The sequence below is a fragment of the Colossoma macropomum genome, unplaced genomic scaffold, assembly GCF_904425465.1.
Source record: "Colossoma macropomum unplaced genomic scaffold, Colossoma_macropomum, whole genome shotgun sequence".
Lineage (NCBI taxonomy): Eukaryota > Metazoa > Chordata > Actinopteri > Characiformes > Serrasalmidae > Colossoma > Colossoma macropomum.
Window position 1 is genome coordinate 25,949,398 of NW_023494804.1, and position 22,346 is coordinate 25,971,743.

Sequence of the window (22,346 nt, forward strand, 5' to 3'; positions counted from 1 at the left end):
GTAAGTGGATAATGTCTTATTTGCATATCTAAATGCAGTTGTTTGAACCTTCATGTACAAAAATATTACAGTAATTAGTCGTCAAAAGGTTTCATTGTGATAGGTATTGTTTAAAAAAAGACCTTATTCACCTTAAGTAGATGCCAAACCATGTATTACTTTCTCTGTCTGCAGCAGAATTCTGTCATCAACACAAAATACATCAACAGAGCTGGTGCAGGGTATGTAAAACAGGTTCTAGAACCTAGAAAAGAAAACAGGGCTGCTGAACCAGAATGCTTAGAGTGACCACTTCATACCAGGGCCATTTGTCATTCAAGTGTAACATTGAGCATTCGGGAATGAGAATGAAAACAAAAGAGACTTCAACGGGCACTAGGGCGTCACCCTGTTTAAAGGTGTGCCTCAGCCGTTGTAGCGGCTCAGCCCGTTACGAGTCACTTAATGAGCTCGTCTAGGGGTGGCAGACACACATATGCTCTACACACCATCACGTCTCTTTACAGTTGCAGTGATATGAGTTACAGTCCATTGAACGTGCCGCCTTTTTCATTTGTCTTATTGACTAATGTGAAATGCAGAGGCCAGGTTCTGTGCATGGAAAATATATGTACTAAAACTTGTTAAGCTACTAATGCATGAATTAGTAAAGCAGATTTGCGTGACTGATTACTGCAGTATTGCAGCATACTGAAAGCAAGGACTTGCATTAGAATATTAAGGGCACATTCACACATAGGAAACGTGCTGAGGCAGTGCATCTCATCTCTGGTGACCTTGCCTGCCTGTGCTGTAATATAAGACTGATGTGCATCCCGACAATATCACTGCACAGCATAAGCTCTAGGGGACCTGCTTTTCCGGTGCAGTATCATATAATCACTCTGAACAATTGGCCCCTTATCATTGTGTTCAAACGAAGAATTTTGCAAGAAAAAGGCACAAAGAGAATTCATTCATATAATGGCACATTTTTACACTGAAGCATTCATAAGAGGAAGACATTTGAAAACATTTTATTATTCTTAAATAATCAAGGAAAATCAGTTACTGGATGAGTAAGCTGAGCTGCCTTTTCAAATGAGCTTATATAACCAGCATAATGTTGAATGCTGATGATGCATGTCATCTTCTAGGTCTTTCCTCCTCAGTGGACAATGTGCCAACATTTTGGTTCTTCAGAGCAATGTCTTTTCAATGTTTCTGGAATTAGCTAAAGTAGTTAGCTCAATTAGCAAATATATAGCCGTGCTACCTCTGACTTCACAGTCACGGCCCTAACAACACCTCCTTGACAACATGCTAATGTTAAGGCAGTTTCATAGTAGCAAATAATAATACAACACACATACTTACTTGCAAATACGAGCAAACTTATCACATTGAATGAATTTCCAGCCTGTGTGTTTTCTCTGTGTTTCTGTAATAAAACGTAACAAGAACTTGAATTGTGATTTCAGTATTTGGATACTGGCACCATGAATGGTTACCAGGGAACCGAATAGTTGAGTACCTTTGCATCCCTAATATATTATTGCTGTTGGAACAATACCTTAGTTTACATTTTTCATTTTTTGAAATAATCTGAAAGCACCAGTTGTGCTCTCCATTGCGTGAAAACACAAATAGGTATGGCCTTGGATTGACTGCTTGGAACATTAAAATGAAATCATCCATATTTAAATAACCCTAAAGTCTAAGTAAAGTAAACTCCATTATTACAAAGACAGCAATATCAGTCTTTATAGTTTTGACTTCACAAGGCAGAATAAGGAAATGCAGGGTTAAATGGTGATCATTTTTACAGTTTTTCAATTTCAAATGCCATAATTAAGGCATCTCCACCCGTAGGGGGCCTGCATAAAGGGGGTAAATCAACAAAAACTTTAACTGGTAAAATAGTGTGATGAGACCAGTAAATCCACTACAGACACAAAAAAGAACCAAGTAAAGTAGAGGTATTCTATATTACAGAGCTAAATAATGTGACACTCCTCAATTGCTCCTATTCTTAGGGAGGCTGAATGGACATGTCCTTCACATAATGGGCTTTTCCTGACAGATACTGTCGATTTTTATCTCTAAACTTCTCTGTAGATTAATCATTGTATGCAGAGACGGGCACATTTTTCATCCTAAGCCACGGAGAAGAAAAAGATTCTAAATCTTACGGCCAAAAAGACAAGCAACCTCGGCGCCTAGTGTGAGACAGTTGAGACATGGTATATCATTAGGTAATGGACTTTATCTGACAAATAGCGCAGAAGCACTTTCATCATCAACTAAACATATTCAATTCACCTCAGCATCACAGGCTAAATGGAAAAAAAAAGAATTGCTCAAGAGGAAGATGAACGAGGAAAAGCTTTTGTTCTTAAAAATAATATTAAGGATTTTCTAAGATTGCACCAAAAGGCTTTTGGTAAAATACTATGATGGATGGATGGCAGCAGAAGGAAAAGGTTAATCATATATTATTGCAAAGACTGAGAGAAAGGACCGTCTGGACCGCTGACTCACTAGTGCAGGACGAAAGATTGAACACAAAGAGCCATTAGAGTAATCCACTTTGAATGGCAAAGATCTAACGGCATCTACCTTCAGCGATGGCATAACTGCCAGATGTCACTTCGTTGCAATCTAATTAAATTAGAGACGCTCGCCTCAGCTGGCCTTTCCCCATAAAGATAATGAATTCGTTAGCCCACTGCCCTCATCTGGGGGTCCGACCCCTCCGTACGTTTGAAGTGCTAATCCTGTTGTCTCACGCTTGTGCCACCATAACTTGCCGCACTGAATTCCGTGCTCATCATTAGTTATGTGGGTCAAAGGATCGTAATCAAAAATCACAGTGAATTCCCTTGAAACGAAATTGCTTTTGTCAGAACAAAGCCCAGACAGGAGAACAGTTTCAAAAAGGTGGCAGGGAAAGACGGCTCGGCGTTTTTATTGGGAGTTGTAAGTGGACGACTTCTTCTTCTTGTCATTCAATTTGCATTTGCAATGAATGCACCTGTCAGTGGTGCAATACGTCACCGTCTGATCGAAGGTGAGGAAGCTAATCTGCACTTCAGCTTCACAAACATGTGTGGCTGGTGTTTCTCGTACACGACTGTGATCCCTCCCCGTTAGGTGACAGTAAGATCAAGGGAGACTGAAACTATTCTGGTCGGATGTTTAGAATGCATCAGTGGCATAATGTGGCAAGACAGATGGGGGTTGTGTTAGGCAGCCAGATGAGGTGGGCAGCAGCCATGCTGATGAAGACAGTGGCTGCTGGACCACATGTACAGTGAGAGAGACTTTATGGGCAATAAAGCAGCTCAGGCACACACACCCAGACAGCCAGCGAGCAAGCGAGCGAGCGAGAGAGGGAGACAGAGAGAGAGGAAGGAGAGAGAGAGAGAGAGAGAGAGAGAGAGAGAGAGCGAGAGAGCAAGCGAACGAGCACTGGGACAGCTCATAAACCATCATCTATGCAAACATCAAATAGCATGCATGCCTTTAGTGCACACAGCATTTGGTTACTTAACCACACTTTATTCTTTGAGTGTTCTAAAAAATCTACAAACAATATACATGCAATGAAAGGCAAATTCTGCCACAAATTTGTATTTTAATGCCATTCAGAACTCTTCAGCATGTATCTGTCATGGTGCTTTAGACTTAAATGGTGTTTTTCCTTTTATAATTAATTGCAAGGTTCAGAACTGCTGTGACTGATTTGAAGAATACAAGCTCCAGAAAGCTCCAGTTAGCCTGCAGAAATCAACTTAACTGGCCTTAGCGTGACAAATTATGGAGACCAGCATTAATTAAATAATGGGAAATATGCCACATTGGTTTACTTCAAGTAAAAGAAATGGTATGTCATTCCCAAGCTGCAGAATCAAACCATAAACAACCCTGAGATTTGATGCACCTTGTAAAAGAGAACAACAGTATTATAGGTGATAGGTGGCTGTGATGGGCCAATACTCATTTGCTAAGTATGTGACATGACCTCTTCTTGAACCTAATTATCTCAGAACAAACACTGAGCGAATGAGAAAGAGGAGAAGGGGAAAGAGCGCTGGCTGAATATATCATTTACAGGAACAGGCATAACTTCAAAGGTAATTTGGCTAAAAAGATAAAAAGGAATTGACAGCATGTCTAAAGCCCTATTGGAGCTAGATTACTTTTACTGGGGAGGTGCTGTAATGTGAGTGATTTACCAAAGAGATCTGTGTGTAATGTATGAATCTGCCATGTCTGCAGTTTTTACGAGTCAGCTAAGTGATAATACTGGAGTGAATTACCTTTTGTAATTTGCCGAACCTGAAGCTCCCTTGGTAACAGTAGCCCTGTTCGAATTGACAACATGGTAAAACCTGCTAGTAGACAACAGGACCTCTGTTTTTTGGCATGACAATGCTAACCGTTAAAATGCCACAGCTCTTTTACCCTCAAGGTCATAACTGGACTATTATAATCTGCAACATTTTTGCTGATGGCCTAATTAGAAGAATAAAAATGAAATATCTTGAAAGGACCTGTAACAGGGCAGTGAGCTTTCTGTTTGATGGCATTTGTTGAATGAGCCTCCTTTACTAGCCTAATGCTATTCTATCTGACATTCAAACTCAAAGTTAGCTTTTGTTGTTTTGTTTAATTTTAGTCCTAATGTTGAAGTGAATGTCTGGGCTCTGACATTTCAATCTGGGCTGCCTGGGGTACGTCTAGGGAAATTCCACAGATTCTTCATCATGTGGTAATTGTTCCATCAAAACCCTTATAAATGACATTACTAGACCTCTGGTAAAACTAATCCAACTCAAATAGGGGCTTAAGATACAAAATGAGTTATTAAACCATTACAGTATTAAAAATATTAATGCACACTATAACTTTTTGAACCAACACAATTCAATGAAAAAATGTTTGAGGTGCGGACTGACAAGGAGACACCTTTGGGAGGCTTGTGAGACAGACTGTGGCAATCAATAAAGCCATCAGCACAGCAGTGTATGGGAAGTTGTGTATACATTATTAAGTAAGTGTATAGGCTCTTACAGTTAAATAACTATCCATGCTGTGAGATAGTGACCTACAGGATTACCATTATGGACTGTACAGGCATTTTTTAAAGCTGTCATAAATATTTCAACATGATTTGCCAAAGGCAGTCAGCCGTTCCCACAAAACAAGAGGTCAAGATGAATATATTTCGATAAACAATGCAATTTTAATGACAAAAGGTGATTCACTGTAAGGTTTCTGGATCTTCCAGTCTAACAGGTATTAGAAATTTTTACTTTGAACAAATAAACTAAAACTAATCAATAACCCAGCAGCATTCACTGGGGAACTATCTATGAGCAAAGCTCAGCGGAATCACATCAAAGGAAGTATTGTTCATAAATCCTATGTTCGAGGGAAAACGGAGAAGGAAGAGTCAGGAGAAAGAAGATCAATAAAGCTATGAGGGCAGTAACAGCTCCATCTACAAGTACTCAACACAAAACCCAGCTCCCCAAAGAGCTTGCAAGTTTCGTGCTGTAAAAGCAGCAGAATGAAAAATGACAGTGAGATAACTGCAGTTAGCTGAGCTAAAGCACATGACAGCTTTTTCCCTGCGAAGCAGTTTATTTTTTACCTTTTTCTGCTAGATGGATAAACTCTTTCACTTACTACAGTCTGTTTTTTTTTTTAAAGTCAGCCATAACTAGGTCCATATGCTAAAAGTAGAGATGGCATCAACCCAGTATCAATATCAATACCTGCATATGATCAGAGGAATCTGATTTGATTTTGTAAAAATCTAGCCTGAGATACCCGAAAATTGCCTGAAGAACAATAATGCAAAGAAGGTCAAGTGGTCAGCGCAGTAGATAATACACTTGCTCCACACACAGTGGATGGGGTTTTATCCCGTTTAGACAGGAATCAGAAACAGTATCAAAATCAACCTCACGACAAATGAAATACCAAAACCAGGTAACAGACAAGGGCATCCTTCTTTTTCAGCAACTGGGAGACAAGGCTAACTGCTAAACTGCACATTACAGAAGGTAACCTGAACCTCTGTTGAGACAGGAATCAGAAACACTACTAAAATATACCAGTAAGAGTCACTAGGCAAGACTCCTACCATTACATTTACCATTGTACAATGCTGTTGGTAAAAGGAAAAAGCCTGTTCTGAATGATTCATTGTCTCCCACCACCACTTATGGCTGATACCGATACTTAATATTTTCTGTATCTGTATCGGTATCGGAAAAGAAAAAGTGGTATTTTGCCATCTCTAGCTAAAAATGTCCTTAACTCTTCTTAGCCTTAACTTTAAGCTCACATAAAGCCTACAGTATCCACCCTAAGTACTGTCATCACATCACTGTCTGAAATTTTTTGCTCAAAAGAGGCCGCTGAACCACAGAGAACTGAAGCCATACTTATGACATAACTGTAATCTCACACTTAACCAGCTGCAAATTATGGCCTCCAACTGCAGTTACTCTTTCCTATGATGAGCAAGAAGCAATCCCATTCAACAAAGACCCTGATGCTTTAAAAAAGCTTTAACCACTAAAAAATTTTCTCTGTCGCTCAGATCAAATCACTGTGAGTTAGCCTTCTACAGAGCGGCGTGTGGCAGTCCCTGGAGGAAGTGGACTTCAATCTGCTCCATATGAGATAAACGTTCAGTCAGCCAGGCAGAAATAAATGTTTCTCTGACTAATGGGGCTGTGTTGACAGTGTTGCCTGAAGACAGGTAGCATGCAGGTATACCATTAGTTGAAAACGTGTGTGTGTGTGTGTGTGTCTTATTAGGCAAAACCAGGTTTTAGGCTACTCTACATGGTGACTTCACTCTGAAGCAAACTTGCTGAGACAAGGTAATTTTAAATAGACTAAGGGTCCTAAAATATCAGTAATGCAGCTTATTTTGTTATAAAATAGTTTAGACCAACTGCCATGGGAAATACAAGAACAAATGAAACAGGCAAGCAGCCACTTTTTATTACTGCAGTTTAAGTGAATATGGAAGAACAGGCATGGAGGTGAATGAGAATGCGAATGAGATTTTTTTTTCAGAAATTAAGCTGGCTTAAACAACATTTTCAGAATTTGAATATTTGAAGTACTCACATACTCATTCTCTCCTTTATTATAATAATATTTTAAGTGTTTTTAGTTGCACCTCTGACGAAACAAATATGCTTCCAGTTTAGTGTATGTTTCAGCCCACATCAGCTGCACTTGACGCACATCTTATGTTCATCGAAACACAAATTTATGATTTTCACATATGAGTAAAGAGCAGAAGTCCAGTAAAATCTGACACTTTCAACAGCACTCTCAACTATATTTAAATTATTAATGTACTTAAATGTGATTTGATTTGTGTGGTAATTGCAGAGCAGCTCCTGTGGTGTACTAATGCTGTGTGGAGGCTACTCTGCTCAGATTCAGTGGTAAAAACTTGTGACTGTGATTTAGTCAAAATAAGCCATTCTGCTGTTTTTGCTGTTAACATTTAAACCTGCTTAAGACCGTTTAATTGGAAAGGAAAGGAAGAAAACAGAGCCGACATTCCTGCCTAAAGTGATGATGGAGCTGAGTCTGAGGACATGTGGATTGGACGCATGCCGGGATTTGGATAAGGCACACTATACATACATACATATATGAGATGATTCTTCAAACTTGTCATGTCTCCATGGTATACCAACTAATGTGATTGATCCCACAAATGTGATTCTTTGGCATCTTTGTTCTTTTAGCTTTAACAGCCGTTCATGCGTGGATGGCTGGTATGAATTTGTTATGCATTCAACTAAACCAGCTATAATTTATTTATTTTGAACATTTTTCATATAATAACAATAACTGTTCTATCTAAAGTCATTTGCTGATTTAATGTACTTTAGGCTACAATTTTTGTGGCTTAAAACAAGACAAAGCTTCTGTATATCAACATAAATTAATACTCGAGTATTCAAATCATTCAGGCTAGCTCTAATAGAAAAAAACTATGTTGCAGAAAACAGCTCCACAAATGTTTACACTGGCTTTCAAATACACAAATATATGCAATGCTTAAATACTTAGCGAGTTATGTGGCAGAGTGTCAGAACATATGTATGAAATCACATACGCAAATCTTATTGACGTATTTGCTTTTGTAAGATGCTTGTGTTCAGTTCTCTTGTCTCTGATAATTAGTCAGTGCGTGTCCAGCAAGATCAGGATCACTATCGCTTTCACTGGGCTTCCTGCCGTAGCAGCTGACCTGCTCTCTGCATGTATTGATTTAGACTGAGATTACCGACGAAACCGATCACATTTCCATTCCGGGCCTGGACAATTGATCACACTGCTCAAAAAGGGAAGGGCTTTTAGCTTTGCAGCAGCCTCTGATTCAGGTAATATATGCAAGTGAACAGAACAGAGATACTGATAAATCTTTTAAACTGAATCTGGTTGGGCAGGGAATGAGCTGACCATCAGATGGAGATTAAGACTGTGGAACCACACTTTAAACTTGCCAGGTTTACTTACATTAGACAGGATAAGTTATATTGTAGGATCCTGCGGTGCAATAAGCGCACGTCAAGGCTGTCTTCGTTATCTTGGTCCAAACACTTAGCTCTCTCTGTTCCACACTTACCTAATCTCTGTTCTCACTGAGGAATACAGCTAAGCTTCCCTGCACAACTGCTCAATGTGCTGCATATGCAACACTGTCTGAGAGTGAGCAAGAATGATATGATCTAGTCTCTTTTCAGAAGGGTTTAAGCAAACAGCGTAACTTCAAACTGAGTCTGGAAGGGGGTGAATAATAATACATGAACAGTACATCTGCTTCATTTCAGAGGTATGCACCGAAGGAAGCAGTGATAAGCAGAGTGCAGGAACGGCCAGTGAGGTCTTTAAAACTCTTTCTCGGCCTCCCTCTTTGTCTCTGACAGGACAGCTGGCTGCAGTAGGTCAGTCCAACCTCTGCACCACCCCAGATTGCAACCAGCAGCATAGGTGGAAGACATGAGGAAATGTGGAGGTGGGTGAGGGAGGGAACGGAGGTGGGGACCACGGCAATAAAGAGTCTGGCAGCCCTCCAGCCGTTATAATTCTTTCAGCTTTCAAAGTCATGGAGGAGAGCAGTTAGGCAGGCAGATAGCATTACTGGGATAGTCTTTCTGTGTGGCTGGGCGATGGATGGGAATCAATTAGCCCTCTGTAGACTGACCTTGAAATGGAGCAGAACACCCAGAGGAGGAAGTCTCCTCACGCCACAGCATGTGGATTAGAGGAAACTGCGCTGTTATAGAGCTGCAAATGAATCAGTCAGCTAGGAAATTCTTCACTCTTGCTAAAAGGATGTTAGCGTTGTTTTATAGCTGCCTACTGAGGACTGAAGTAATTGATGTGGTACAGTGTCTGGTAATCCTGTTTAGGTTTAAAGAGTAGTAACTGTCTGTTGCAGTCACAAAGGGGGTGTGCATTACACTCAATCTTCAGGTAAAGTTGTTCATTCTTGGGAGGATTAGTCACAGCTGTTTGTGACACTGCTGACAAGATACAACACGTCTGCTGCAAGGCAGAGTATGCAAGCAAGAGGAACTTCCTTCCAGTGCAGCTTCCCAATATGACACTGGATTAGTGCAAGCAAATTAATATACATTCAAATAAATACATTCAAATCATTTGAGAATATCACGGAAATATTATCAGTTTCTTATGTTGATGTTTGTTAAATTACTTACTGAAGATATCTGAGTGGAATATGGCATGGGATTTTCACTTGAAGTCAAGTATTTGGATGCATATTTTTCTAAACCAAATGATACTAAACATAACGAAAAAGATACAAAAGCAAATATACTAAAGATTTGCTCTAATAATATTATATACACAGTAAAACTGTGAGAGGACACAGTCCCCTCCTCTCCTTGAGGACACTTCCAAGCCAAAAGTGAACAAACCAAACTGAGTCATCACTGAGGCTTTAAGTAAACACCAAGTGTACTTACAGGTTTTAGTGATAATGTTGTTAGATTCCAGATCGGGATGTTGACTAGGTGTGCTGTTCTGGCCAGGTTCAGGGGTGGTGCTGGGGAGGGGCTGAGTGGCGGGGCTTGTGTAGATAGTCACTGCTGAGGTGGGGGTAAAGCGGGACACTTTGGGTGAGGCGGGGGCAAAAGGGCCAGCTGTGGAATCTCCCTCCACAAAAACCGCAGGCTGTCCAGGGTTAGCAGTAGTAGTGGTAGTTGGTGGGAGAAGGGCAGGTGGTGAGTTGGGTTGTGAAAATGATACAGGTAGTCCCAGTGTAGGGTCTGCGTCAATAATGATGGGGTCCTGGCCTATACGCTTGGGATCCAGGTGGGTAGGTGGCTCGTACTCAAAGATTTTGTCCACAAAGACCCACTTGAGACCAGCAGTACAGAGCGCTAAACTCAGCAAGCAAGCTAAAATTGGTAAGATGCAAATCTTTTCAGAGCGTACACAGTTGCGTACCTGCTCCAGCTCAACACACACGCAACAGGAAGCGGCAGCCAAGCCCAGGTATCGCAGAGGTCCGCGCTCTTCCTCACTCTCCCCGACCACCTCCTCCTCTTCTTCAGGTGTCTCTTCTTCAGGTGACTCCTCAGGGCCAGCTTCAGGAGGACCTTCAGAAGACTGGCCCAAGGGAGATGTGGATCCAGGAGTCTTGCAGAATCCGACTGAAGAATCCTCCACTCCTGCCGACTCCATCCCCCCTTTATTTGTCTCTTGTTTCCGTCCTTTTCCTGTTGCTCTCCTTCTTGGTTTGTACAGGAGTGTGTCCCTGGATGCCTGGCTTCTAGCTCGGAGTATTACACGGGCTGAAGACGCACCAGTTTTCTCAGCATCACGCACTGTGGCTTGTAAAGTGCGTTGTCCATTATCAGATCACTGGGGGGGGAAGGGAGCAAGAGAGCAGAGATGGTCTTCGGTACTGGCAGAGTAACCTCGTTAACATCTGGGAAGCAGCTCAGACTTCCGTGCCAAAAAGGACTTCTTTTTCAAGGCATCCTCCCTCTTAGTAGAGTGAGGGGAAAAACACGCGACAACATAAAAGTCTATAAATAACGGCCTCAAGAGGCAGAAGCAGAGTGGGGCGGCCCAGAGGCGGATCGCTCCCTCACGAGACTCCGTTGCGGCGTGGCTCAGAGAACTCCAGCGGCAGGGCAGTGTGTACCTGAGGGAAGGGCAGGGGGAGGAGGAGGCTGGAATTGCAGCAGGGGCTGGGGCTCGGCCAACGGGAGAGCCATGCTGTCATGCTCCAGCGGTTGAGAGTGGCTGAATCATCCTGGAGCAGCAGGTGCCTGTCCACTCCTGAGAGCCGGCGAACAAGAGCAGGAGCTGATCGCTAACGCCTCGCAACACAACACGGAAGGATGGGCAACTGAGGATTACACACACCCCCTCCCTCACTCTTACCCCTCCTCTTCTCTCTCTCTCTCTCCCTCTCCCGTACACATGCGTAGCTGCTTTCTCCCTCTTATAATCTTTTTCTTCCCCCCTCTCTTTTTCTTTTCTTTTTCATGCACACACAAGCATTATTTCACTCTGTTTTTGTCTCTCTAACCCCTTTGCACACTCCTCTCTCTGGCTGCTCTGGCTCTGCCCTCTGAACACAATGCATGGAGCTAGGCATGTCTGCACTTGATCCAATTAGGCAGGATGGCAACGAATCAAAGGCGAGCAAGGCAGACGGTCCCAGCCTCTCTCTCTCTCTCTCACTCTTCCTTTTTCTCTCTCTCTCTCTCTCACTTTTTCATTCACTCACTCACTCACTTGTCCACCTCCTCTGCCTAGACCATTGATTATGCTAATACAAAAGGGGTGTTTTTTATGAGGGGGAAGAGCTACACCAGTGATGGTGACATGTGATACTCCTCATGGGACTTATGCTATTGTTTTAAATGGGCTCAGCCAGCTAACAGAATACCACCTTTATTGGCCACCATGCAAGAGAAGGATAAAACATGAATGAAAACATCTGATTATCCCAGATGAGGATTGATACCATAAACTTGATTTGTAAAGGGTAAATAGATTTTGCTCTCATTTACGTCCCTTTCTCCTTGGCTGACACTTACTATGCATGCAGTTCCCCCTTTCGCGTTCCATAATCACATTTGTCTGTACCTGGTACTGTATCGCTGACTCAGGGGATGGGGGGAGGGGGGAGGCAGTCCGGAAGCTCCAGCACTGCACATAAATACTGGATGAAGAACAGACTCCTTTCGGAGTATCACAGTCACTCCGGACGCCTGGCCATTTTAATAACAAAATACATGGTCCCACTCACGCTTATCCTCTATTAGCAAGTAATATACTGACTTTTATTAGCACAGTCATCAGTGCTAGCAGCAGACTTATATTAACATCCTGAATCATTTTTAAATCTATGATATAATTAATCAGAGCTAACGGATAATGTAAGAACAAAGGCATTTCTCACCAGCAGGGGGCTGGAGGACCAGTAAGCATAGCACTTAGCACTGCAAGCACAACACTGCTACAGCATTCACTAAATGCACTTCACTAATTGATCTCAGGTTGCACAGTATGACGTTTATATGAAATGTATCATCTTAGTGTAATTTAATATACACTCCTGTGCAAAAAATGCCAAAATGGTAAAAAGATAATTAAAAAAAAGTAATTTAGTATAGGATATCTTTTCCGTTTAGTTTCTTTAAATGGTGAAGTCTCATGGGTAAACTTGCAAATTGTCTTTTACAGAAAAGAAAGTATTGTTCCACTCAATATTGATAGCTTTAAACAGTTGAAAAACATTACCAAACAAGTATGTATTCAGTGTGAGATTAAATATTCTCTATAGGGTTTAATGACCAGGCGAAAGCCATCTGTAAAAACATCATATTTTGTATAATACAAAATCACTAAATCCTTAATAAATCCAACATGGATACAGCTGAGCATCTAAACATGTGAATAAACACCGGTACTAAATTCAGTTTTATGACTAATGTGTATATTGTGTTCACAGTAAAATCCTAACTAAAAGTTCAGTGCAGGTTTAACTCCTTTAGACACTAGACATCTGCTTATCAGATTAGTCAGCCAATTCCATGGTCATTGTCTGTGCATGTGTCAAGGAAAAGGATTGTGGATTTGAATGGGTGCTTAAACAATTCCACAAAAAAGTTTGATATGAGTGAAACTGGTGACTAATCATTAAAAATCCTTAATCTTATACAATGTGTTGACTCATTGTAAGGTAATCCATATAATGAGGGTGTACAACATAAAACCAGGGGGCATTGCACGTACACTCCATCCAGCACATAGAGTACTTCAGTTTTCTATAACAATCTTTAACAAACTCAGATTTATCTAATTACCTTAAAACTGAAACATAAAAATAGATTTATCATAAAGGGGATTGACTTGCATACTTTGCTTGAGTCATGATAGCCTTTATTCTGTTAATTTTCACACTGATACAACCTCCTAAAAATCCTTAATCTTAGACAATGTGCTGGCTGAGCCACATGATACATAGTCATTTGAGTTGAATAATCAAGTTTGTGATGAATAATCCAGTTCACTTTGAGGCACACCTTCCCCCAAACATGCCTCTGCAGCCCTGCTATGTTACAGCAACACAAATCCACCTTTGATTTCTCCCAAGCCTGGGCTACTCCATCCTGGTCTGCCCCAACATTACAGGAGCTGGGATTACTACCCCCAAAATCCGTGCTCCGCATGGCCGGCTTTGAGCAAAAGCTCCTTGCTGAAATGAGTGAGACAGATAGCAGGTGTTAAGCTCTCCCCCGCCTGGTGCTAATGGGCTGGAAGTCAAATCCGGACCAGGCCAGAATATACACGAGGTTGAAAACACAGGAGTGGGGTCTTAAGGTCAGGTCAGTGGCAGTAACATGCTGACCCGCCCCCCCAACCCCACTGACGCCATCCTATCTGCTGGAGTTAATGCGATGCGTTTAAAGCAGAGACTAATACAAACTGGGCTGCCTGTAATTCCCATTGTGTTCAATCACTGTAGGGTAATCCATATATCCAGGGTGTACTACATAAGACCAGGGGGCATTGCAAATGCACTCCATCCAGCCTAAAAAGTACTTTAGTTTTCTACAATAATGTTTAACAAACTCAGAGTTTCTCTAATAATCGAAAAACTGCAATAGACTCATAACAGAGGGGATGGGCATGGATACTTTGCTTTGCCATGATAGCCTTTATTCTGATAATTTTCACAGGTTTTTGAAGGACAATACACATGACAACTATAATGATTACCAGAGTTAATATTTGACAGTTTGTTTTTTGTAGGATGCTCATTTCACCATGACTGAATCTTATTAATCTCAAGTCTGACACAATAGCACTTCAGATAATGGTGTCTACTGACACATAATGACTGAAATATGAGGCAGATTTTCTTCAGTAATATTTTCTCCAAAATTTAGAAAGAAATGTTATAAACAGTTGCACATCTACTACACTGTGTGGCACGTCTCAACTCAACCAATGGAAAGCCTATATGAAGTGAACATACAGTGAAAATAATAGGATATCCACTGGAGGAAGGCTTCCATAGGCGCCATACGAAAAATATGGAAGAGAAGCTTTAATTGCTGAACACTTTTAAAAGGTCTGTACAAAGCACCTTAGGTACAGTAGAACTAGGCTAGTTGTCGTATGTAACTGCTTTCAGCCTTCTGAAGACCGCTGAAAAACCTTTAAATTTATAAGAACAGCACTGAGGGTGGATTAATGAATTGGACAGACTTCTGTTATTGAAGGTCGTTGGCTCTCAGATGCAGGAGAGGATGCCAAAAACATTGCCAAAGCCAGTCAATGTCTGAGTCTAATACACTATGCAGGTCTATCTGTCAAAGACGCAGCAATGACAAAGAGCCTTTTCAGGTCATTGAGCCATCTGCCTTCCTTCAAAAAGTCACCATGCTACAGCCTGTCAAGTATGGTCAACAAAGAACCTCACAAGAGATCCACAACTGGAATGCTCAGAACGACTTCACCTGCAGCTCTCTGGACATGTACAGTATTACATCACAGACGCATCACATCCATGACCTGGTTGAAGCCATCTTGTTTGGAAACATGAAGAAGTTAGATTCTTATCAAATAAACACGGAAAAAAAGACACGCTTGTGGTAATTATCTGACTAGCAAAATGGAAATAAATTAATTTGCTTATTGCCTTGTTGCAGCCTTTTTATAGCAAGTCAAAGGAATTATTTATGGTCGAGAAAGAGAAAAAGGGTGGGAGAGAGAGAATGAAGGAGAGAGAGAAGAGAAAGAGAGTGGGTCTGTCTAAGGGACCTGACCTAGAAAAATCCTAGTGCAGAGTCTAAATGTGAGCAGCAAAGGCTGCCTATTGGCAGGCAGAAGGTTATTGGTGCATTAGAAGATGAGGCGCATTTTTGTGCCAAAAAGTCTAGAACTTTTTAACCAATACGGTATGAGGTCTGAAAAAGGAAGGCTAGAATTCAATAATGTTGCAATTCTCTGCTGACGTATGGACAATGAGAGGCTTTTAGAGAAATAAGAGGAGCCCTTTTCATCCTTCTTAAGCGCAAGATCATTGCCAGGACAGGACAGCATTTGTGAGTAAAGCTCTCCCTCCTGCTGGCAGTATAGGGAGGGGGTGAGGTGACTGGTGCTTCAGCCTGTATTCCAATCTACAGACTCTATTCCAGCCTTTGGCTGTGACTGAACTGAAGAAAAGTGGTACAGTCATTGTACAGGGTGGACAGAATTAAGTGGCCAGTCTTGTGTGTATCTGTGTGTGTGCCAGCGCTCTCACCTCTGTCGGCCCGCCTGGCTGGTGCCTGCACCACAGGCTCATCCGTCTCCCGCAGAGACTCTTGCTGACACACACACACATAAGCATACAGGCTGCGGCTGGTGTCCCAGTTGTGTATGTAATGGAGATTTGGGCAGGGAGCAAGTTGTTCAACTGAAGATAGAGTGTATGTGCGCGTTGGAGGGAGGTTTAGAAAGAATACCCCCACTATCATGTAGGCTAGGTTCTCACTAGCTTATTCTTTAGTTCTTTCAGGGGTGGTTTTAAGCAGTGGAGGAGAGAAGAAAGTGGGGTGGAGGGGTGTCTGGGTTCAGCACCACTCTGCTGGACAGCTCCTCTCTGATACAGTATGCTCCCATATAAATTCGCCTCAGGACGTATCCTGTCGTCCTGAGATAGCACATGTTTGAAGTGTATAGGAGCTATGTCCTTCACTCGAGGTTATCTGGCCAAAAGCTAAATTAAGAGCCACAGTGCCACCGTGTAAGAGTATATAGTATGTAGGACATGACTTAATACCAGTCCAGCCCATGTCCTCTAGGGCTGAACAAAGGCATATCTAAGATAATGGAAAGCAGAAAGAGAGGACAACACGTTTACTCATCATGTTAGTGGATCTACAATAATCTAGACTGGGTTGCGTCAGTTTTGCGTAAGTTTATACTTAAGTTTGGGCTTAAGTTCATAGTTACACTAGTTAGTTTCAAACTATTACAAACTATTATATTGCACCACAAATCCTTAAGTCACGTCTGAACTAGCAACAAGCAACTAATGCATACATCACTTTAACATCACAATAGCGTATTCAGAACCGATCCACGGAAATGCGACAGCAGCTTGCTCTGACTTTTTTAATAGAAAAAATATCCAGTGTAGAAGAGAACCATGTGTACAAGTTAAGCTGAGTAAAGCTAGTTATCTATAGCCATTGTTTGTTTATTTTTTAAAATTTCCTTGAGACAACCAAATATGCAGCTTTTTAAATGACAGTTTCTTGCTAACAGACACAACAGCAGCCTCAATTTAGATGTGTGGGCAGCTCAGTCTCACTGAGCTGGAGCTGTGGGTGTTTAGCTTCATGCTTGGACTTAAAACCAGGGCTATGATTAGAGCTATAAGTAAAATCACAGCATACAGCGCTAAGAATTTTTAGCTTAGTTAACCAAAAGTCATGTTTTTGGTCTTTTTGTGCTTTCTATGTGGTTTCTAATGGTTCCCCAAAACTTATACCTGCTTAGGGGGAGGCGTAAATATTTAGTAACTACTAAGCTTGACGTTAAAACTACTTGTTTTGATTTAGTAATGCATAAACCTGAACGTAGTAAACACTTACGTCACAACATTTGAACATAGGCACAGCTGGTGCACTTGGCCATATATCACAGTATTATATTTACATTTATGCATTTGTTACATTCTTACTAAGGAAGTTAGCAGAGGTAAAATGTTACACTGTTTTGGAATGTTTTGTTAGGAGTCTTGCCCAAGGACCCTTATTATAGTGTGGTCGCCTTCCTTCCTGGGCAGGGATTGGAACCCCAGCCTGCAACATGGTGGGAAGTGGGGTTAATGAAACCATGCTTCCAGAGTACTGCTACTCTATGCTAAAACAATGTCTTATAAACCTGAAATAGCTGATTGTGACTGGACTGAAGTATTACAATTACACAGAATCTAACCCTACTGTAATTGTTAATCAGACAGAAACCAGATTTATTGAAAGGAAAATTATTACTCAGTTACTACTTGTTCTTTCAAAACGATCTGAAGCAGGCAGCCAATGTCATCCACTGCAGTTTTTTTTTATCAATAACTGTGTTACCAACTGTGTTTTTATCAATAACACTAAAACTAAAATATCTGTATACTGATATAGATGATGAACTGCCCACTAATGTTGTAGGGTAACAGTAAAAAAGAGAGCTTGGCAGGATTTTGATGCTGTCCTTTGTGTAGGTTTTAAATTTTTTTACTAAAATTATTGAAGGCACAAATGAAGACCATGAAAACTCAAGAAAAGGTTATAATATCCTTCGTCAATCTTGCTCACCCATAGTGATAGTGATCCATTTCCTTAGTTTCCTCTCTGAGTTCATCCCTAGTGGCAGGTTAAAGGTGCATTAGGAAGTTTCTCATTGTAAAAGAGAGGGCCTCTGAAATCTAAGATATCATAATCTGGCTCTTAATGGTGCTCTGCTGGAGGTGCAGGGCTGAAAGTGCCACATGCTCACTCAGAGTGCTGTAATTATTAATGCTGTGGCAGAGGTACAGTGTGTTCTCCGCTTCAGAGTCTTTTCCCAAACGGCTCCCGTACGGAAGTCAGTGGCGTGACTAGGAATACGCTGAACTTGAGCAGGGCTGGCCATGAGGAGGGAATTTTACCATTTATACTCTGCCTGCAGCTATGAAAGCCCTTTATAATAAAGGAGCGGAAGTTAAAGTTTTCGAAAAAGATGCTGGAATGTTTTCTCTCAGTAATATCCGTCACAATGAACTTAGGCTGATCACAAAAAGCAACTCTAAATGTTTCCTTCCTACCATGTCACTGTCAAGATGAAAGAAAGTATCCAGTGGGACTAAAGTCAACAGCAAGTTGGGCTTTACCGAAAGGCTCAGGTTAGGGAAACATTCCCCAAATTAATTCCTCTACTGTCACATTTCATCATCTAAATCAAAAGACTAAATCTAAAAATCTTTCACGGCAGCACAGGCCACATTAATGTCTTGCAAAGGCAAATTAAATCCCAGATGAAAGATAATACAATCTGTGAAAAGAAAGCCCCCCAGATCCCTGGATGAAGTAAGCAGAATATCCCTCTGTTAGAGAAAAAAAGCAAAGAAGAGCCTTTAGAGTTTTTTTCCATGTACTTCAGGCAGTTCTGTGGATCTGCATAAGCCTATTGTAACAATGACAATCTAGACGAAGAGAAATGCACCCCAATTTGGCAGCGAAGGCTCACTCAGGCATGTACAGCAGGAGGGCCCTTCACATTAAAGAAGAGAAACATAAACAAACAAATAAATAAATAAAAGCAGAAGGATAAGCTGGGAAGTGTAAAGCTGCTGGCCCTAGATCTTAAAGAACAAATGAAAACAAAGAAAATGTATACGCTGCTAGTGGGATTTGCAGCTTCAAAGTGCAAATTCCTATGGTGAATACTCACAGGCACTGACGTGAAAAATAGATCAAAAACGAGAAAGGAAAACTCTCAATATCTTAGCCAGTTTGCCTGGTATAACTAACGGCTATTAAGAGTGTTTCTGGAAGCTTTTCAACTTTCTACTGTCTCTCTCAGAAGAAAACGAGGAGAGACAAAACATTGTCAACTGTAGCCATAACATGCAGCCATATTAGGCCCACAAGTAAAGGGTTTTTGTGAAGATCCAGTCACTCTTCTCTTTTTCTAACCAGGTTAACGTTTACCCATGAGAATCCCAGATTCAATGTATATTATCTTATGGATTCTGCAAAAACAAACACCATATTCCATAGCATTTCTTTAAAATAAGTTTACGTAAAACCTAAAATAGACTAAACTGAATCCCGAGCTCCGGGATTTGATTTGATAGCCCTTTCATATGGTCCGAGGAAGCACATTTACCAGATTCAGATCATGTTCCCCAGCAGACATTATTCTTGTCTAGACATTTATTCCTGTTCTCCACTTGAAACGGGGCCCATTCAGATAACAGCTTACAAAAACAATCTGACATTTGCACGGAACTTAATTAATGGTATTAGGTCCAAATACCACACGTATTACATCTTGCCTTTGCCTTGCAGACAGGACCGAACACTCTGACATATTATCCTTCCCTACAGCTGGACGTTTTTTACGGGCTGGAGGTACAAAAGCAGTTAAAAGTCCAACGCCATTACCTTCTGTCTAGGGTCCTGACCACTGGCCCCAATCCTAAGCACCACATGAGACATATCTGCTAGATGACCTCATGACTTCAGCTGGTATTCTGTGGAAGACATTACAAACTAATAATTCCTAAAAATGACTGAGTTTGGTCATGTGGTGCATGAATAACTGCAGATGAATCAGCACAAACATTCAATTGAGGAAATGGACTAAGTACTTTTTGATTAAAGAAAATGCCCCCTTAATCTCTGTTACTTCACCCTACTTTCAAAACAAGTTGACAATGTTATTTTAGGACTGTTAAGACTCAAATGGTGCAGGAGATTCTTAGGCTAGGGTAAGAAATGAACACACTTACTTATGGGCCATCCATTTTCCACCCATTGCAATATCATCCTCCTTTAAAAGCTGCCCACCTCTTGGCAAAATGAAGCGCTGTGTTGGGAGAACTCAAATCAATAGCCATCAATTTTGTGGACATCTAGTTTTATAAGAGAGAGGCTCTTGATCTTAGTGTGAAGATATTGCTTGATACACTAACTGTATTATACTTATTACTGCCACAAAGAGCTCTTCTAGTGAAGTGAGACTTTCAAGCATCATATAGTAAAGACAATTCAATTGCCAGTTTACATGACATGCTTTTATCCTTAATCTATGAAAAAACACAGCCAGTTTTGGACGTGTTTGCACATTTTCCCTGCTCATTAAGTAATCACAGAAGTCTAAACACCACAGCGCTCCTTTACCAAATCTCAATCCAACTGATTATTGGCTTAATTAAGGTTACTTTAACTACTGAGTAAATAATGTACAGGTTTGGGCCTTCTGCCTAAGCCGTTTGAACAATCAGGACTCAACAGGCCAATGCCGGTTATTACATCAATGGAACGGAGAGAAACAACTTCCCTTAAATGGATCAAATGAAAAGCTCTGATGAATATGGGGGAGGTCTTCATGGGGAGCTAATGATTGCCTGTGGTCTCAAGTTGCAAGGAAATGCTACTTATATGGTGAACCTTGGGGGGAAACTACTCAGACAAAATACCACAAATCAATAAGAAGTGGTGGGCAATACGACAATGTGATCTCGTTATCACGATAAATTATATTAGCATAACCTTTTCAGAGAATATTGTAGGTGCCGTCAGTAAGCCCCTATGAAAATGAATATATTGTCATGCATCGTCAGTATATTTCAAAATATAAAAAGTATATTATATTTCCAACATATTACTTTTTGTATGAGTAGAAAACACTGACCAAGATCATGTTTCATAAAATTTTTAAGATTTTGAAAATGCTGCCAAGTGGCACAGCTGTCTAGGGTTTTGCCTGTTGTCAGTAGGTTGTGCGTTTGAATACTTCAAAGACAGTATTACTGGTCTTGTTAAACTGGATATAGTGATGCACAATGAAACACTGAATAAAAAAAATCATTGTACTATCATAGTTATTGATGACATGTTATAGTTTGATACTATTTTAATTCTTTAATTCTTTAAAGTGTGGGACTACTATTTTGCTCATGCATTGTATCTGTTCCAGAAAAATGAAATATTATGACATATTATGTATTGTGATATTACACATTTTTGCCATTTTGCCCACCCTATGAATGAGGTGCTGAATCCTGATATTTTTTAAAACAGTATAAGTAAACATATTCAGTCACATAGTTGGAAAAATATAGAACATTCATGGTATGTTTAGTCCTGAAGATTGAAAGCTCCATTTAAAAAGCTGTCTCCCTCACACCCCACCATCTTTCTCTTTCCATATGCAGCACATCAAGCTCATCCACAGTCACGAATGGTACCCACGGGAACTTGGCCGCTGACCACCATCGCAGCAGGCAGTTCCATTACACCACTGCACAGCACCGGCTTCATCGCTCACTGTGCCAGCAGTGTCCTCTCCTCCACTGCAGCCCTACAAATGCAGCGTCATTACAGTGACTACTGCTACAGCACCAAGGTTAGCCCTGAATAATGGAACATGAAACAGTCACCTTAAAATTAATGAGTGAGGAAATATATGCAAACCTGAAAATAACTAATGTCTCTCAGTAAAGCCCATGTTTCTGTTAAAGGCAAACAGGATGTCAGCTTTATTATTTAATGCTCTTCACATGTAATATGTAATACCAAGACGATATAAAGGTTAATGTTCACTGGGACCATTATGTTCCTTTCATGAGGTTACTGCTATGGGGCAATTTGAAAAAGCTCAAGTGACATAAGTAGAGTAGAGTAGATAGGTCTTCTTAAAATATCCCAGCAAAACTAAACAGTAAAAACAAATCACTTTTATTGATAAAGACTATCTGATCCCACCAATCCTTCTATTAATCATACGCATTTGTTGGCAATATAACAGTTAGCTTACTATTTGGAAGTTCAATGATGTTCCATTTTGTATATGTACTAAGGATGGAAAAAATAACAGATTCTTTGATGTATAGCAATTTTTCATGTTATGTCAGATTTTTAAAGGCTATGATTTTTTGCCCTTCTATAAAATAAACTCATGCAAAAGCCAGAAACTTTATAAAGTAGGCTACTTTAGCGCAGCCTGACTTGGAAAAGGAAAAAATGCAGGATCTCACGCATGTCTGCAGTCACTACTTGGTCACGATTTTCATG

The 22,346-nt window shown here is 40.7% G+C and overlaps 1 protein-coding gene across 6 annotated transcripts in view; it reads right to left on the reverse strand.

Annotated features, from left to right (window-relative positions):
- Positions 1-22,346, reverse strand: part of nrg1 (neuregulin 1) — a 133,042-nt gene that overhangs the window by 32,131 nt on the left and 78,565 nt on the right. The window contains exon 1 of one of the 6 annotated variants that reach the window (XM_036594827.1): positions 10,020-11,061. The exons of 4 other annotated variants lie outside the window; for them this stretch is intronic. In XM_036594827.1, coding sequence (XP_036450720.1) covers positions 10,020-10,740 — 721 coding nt within the window. In that variant the 5' untranslated portion in view covers positions 10,741-11,061. Of the gene's footprint in view, positions 1-10,019; positions 11,062-22,346 lie in introns of those variants that run through there. One more of the 6 variants, XM_036594828.1, reaches the window with a different exon arrangement.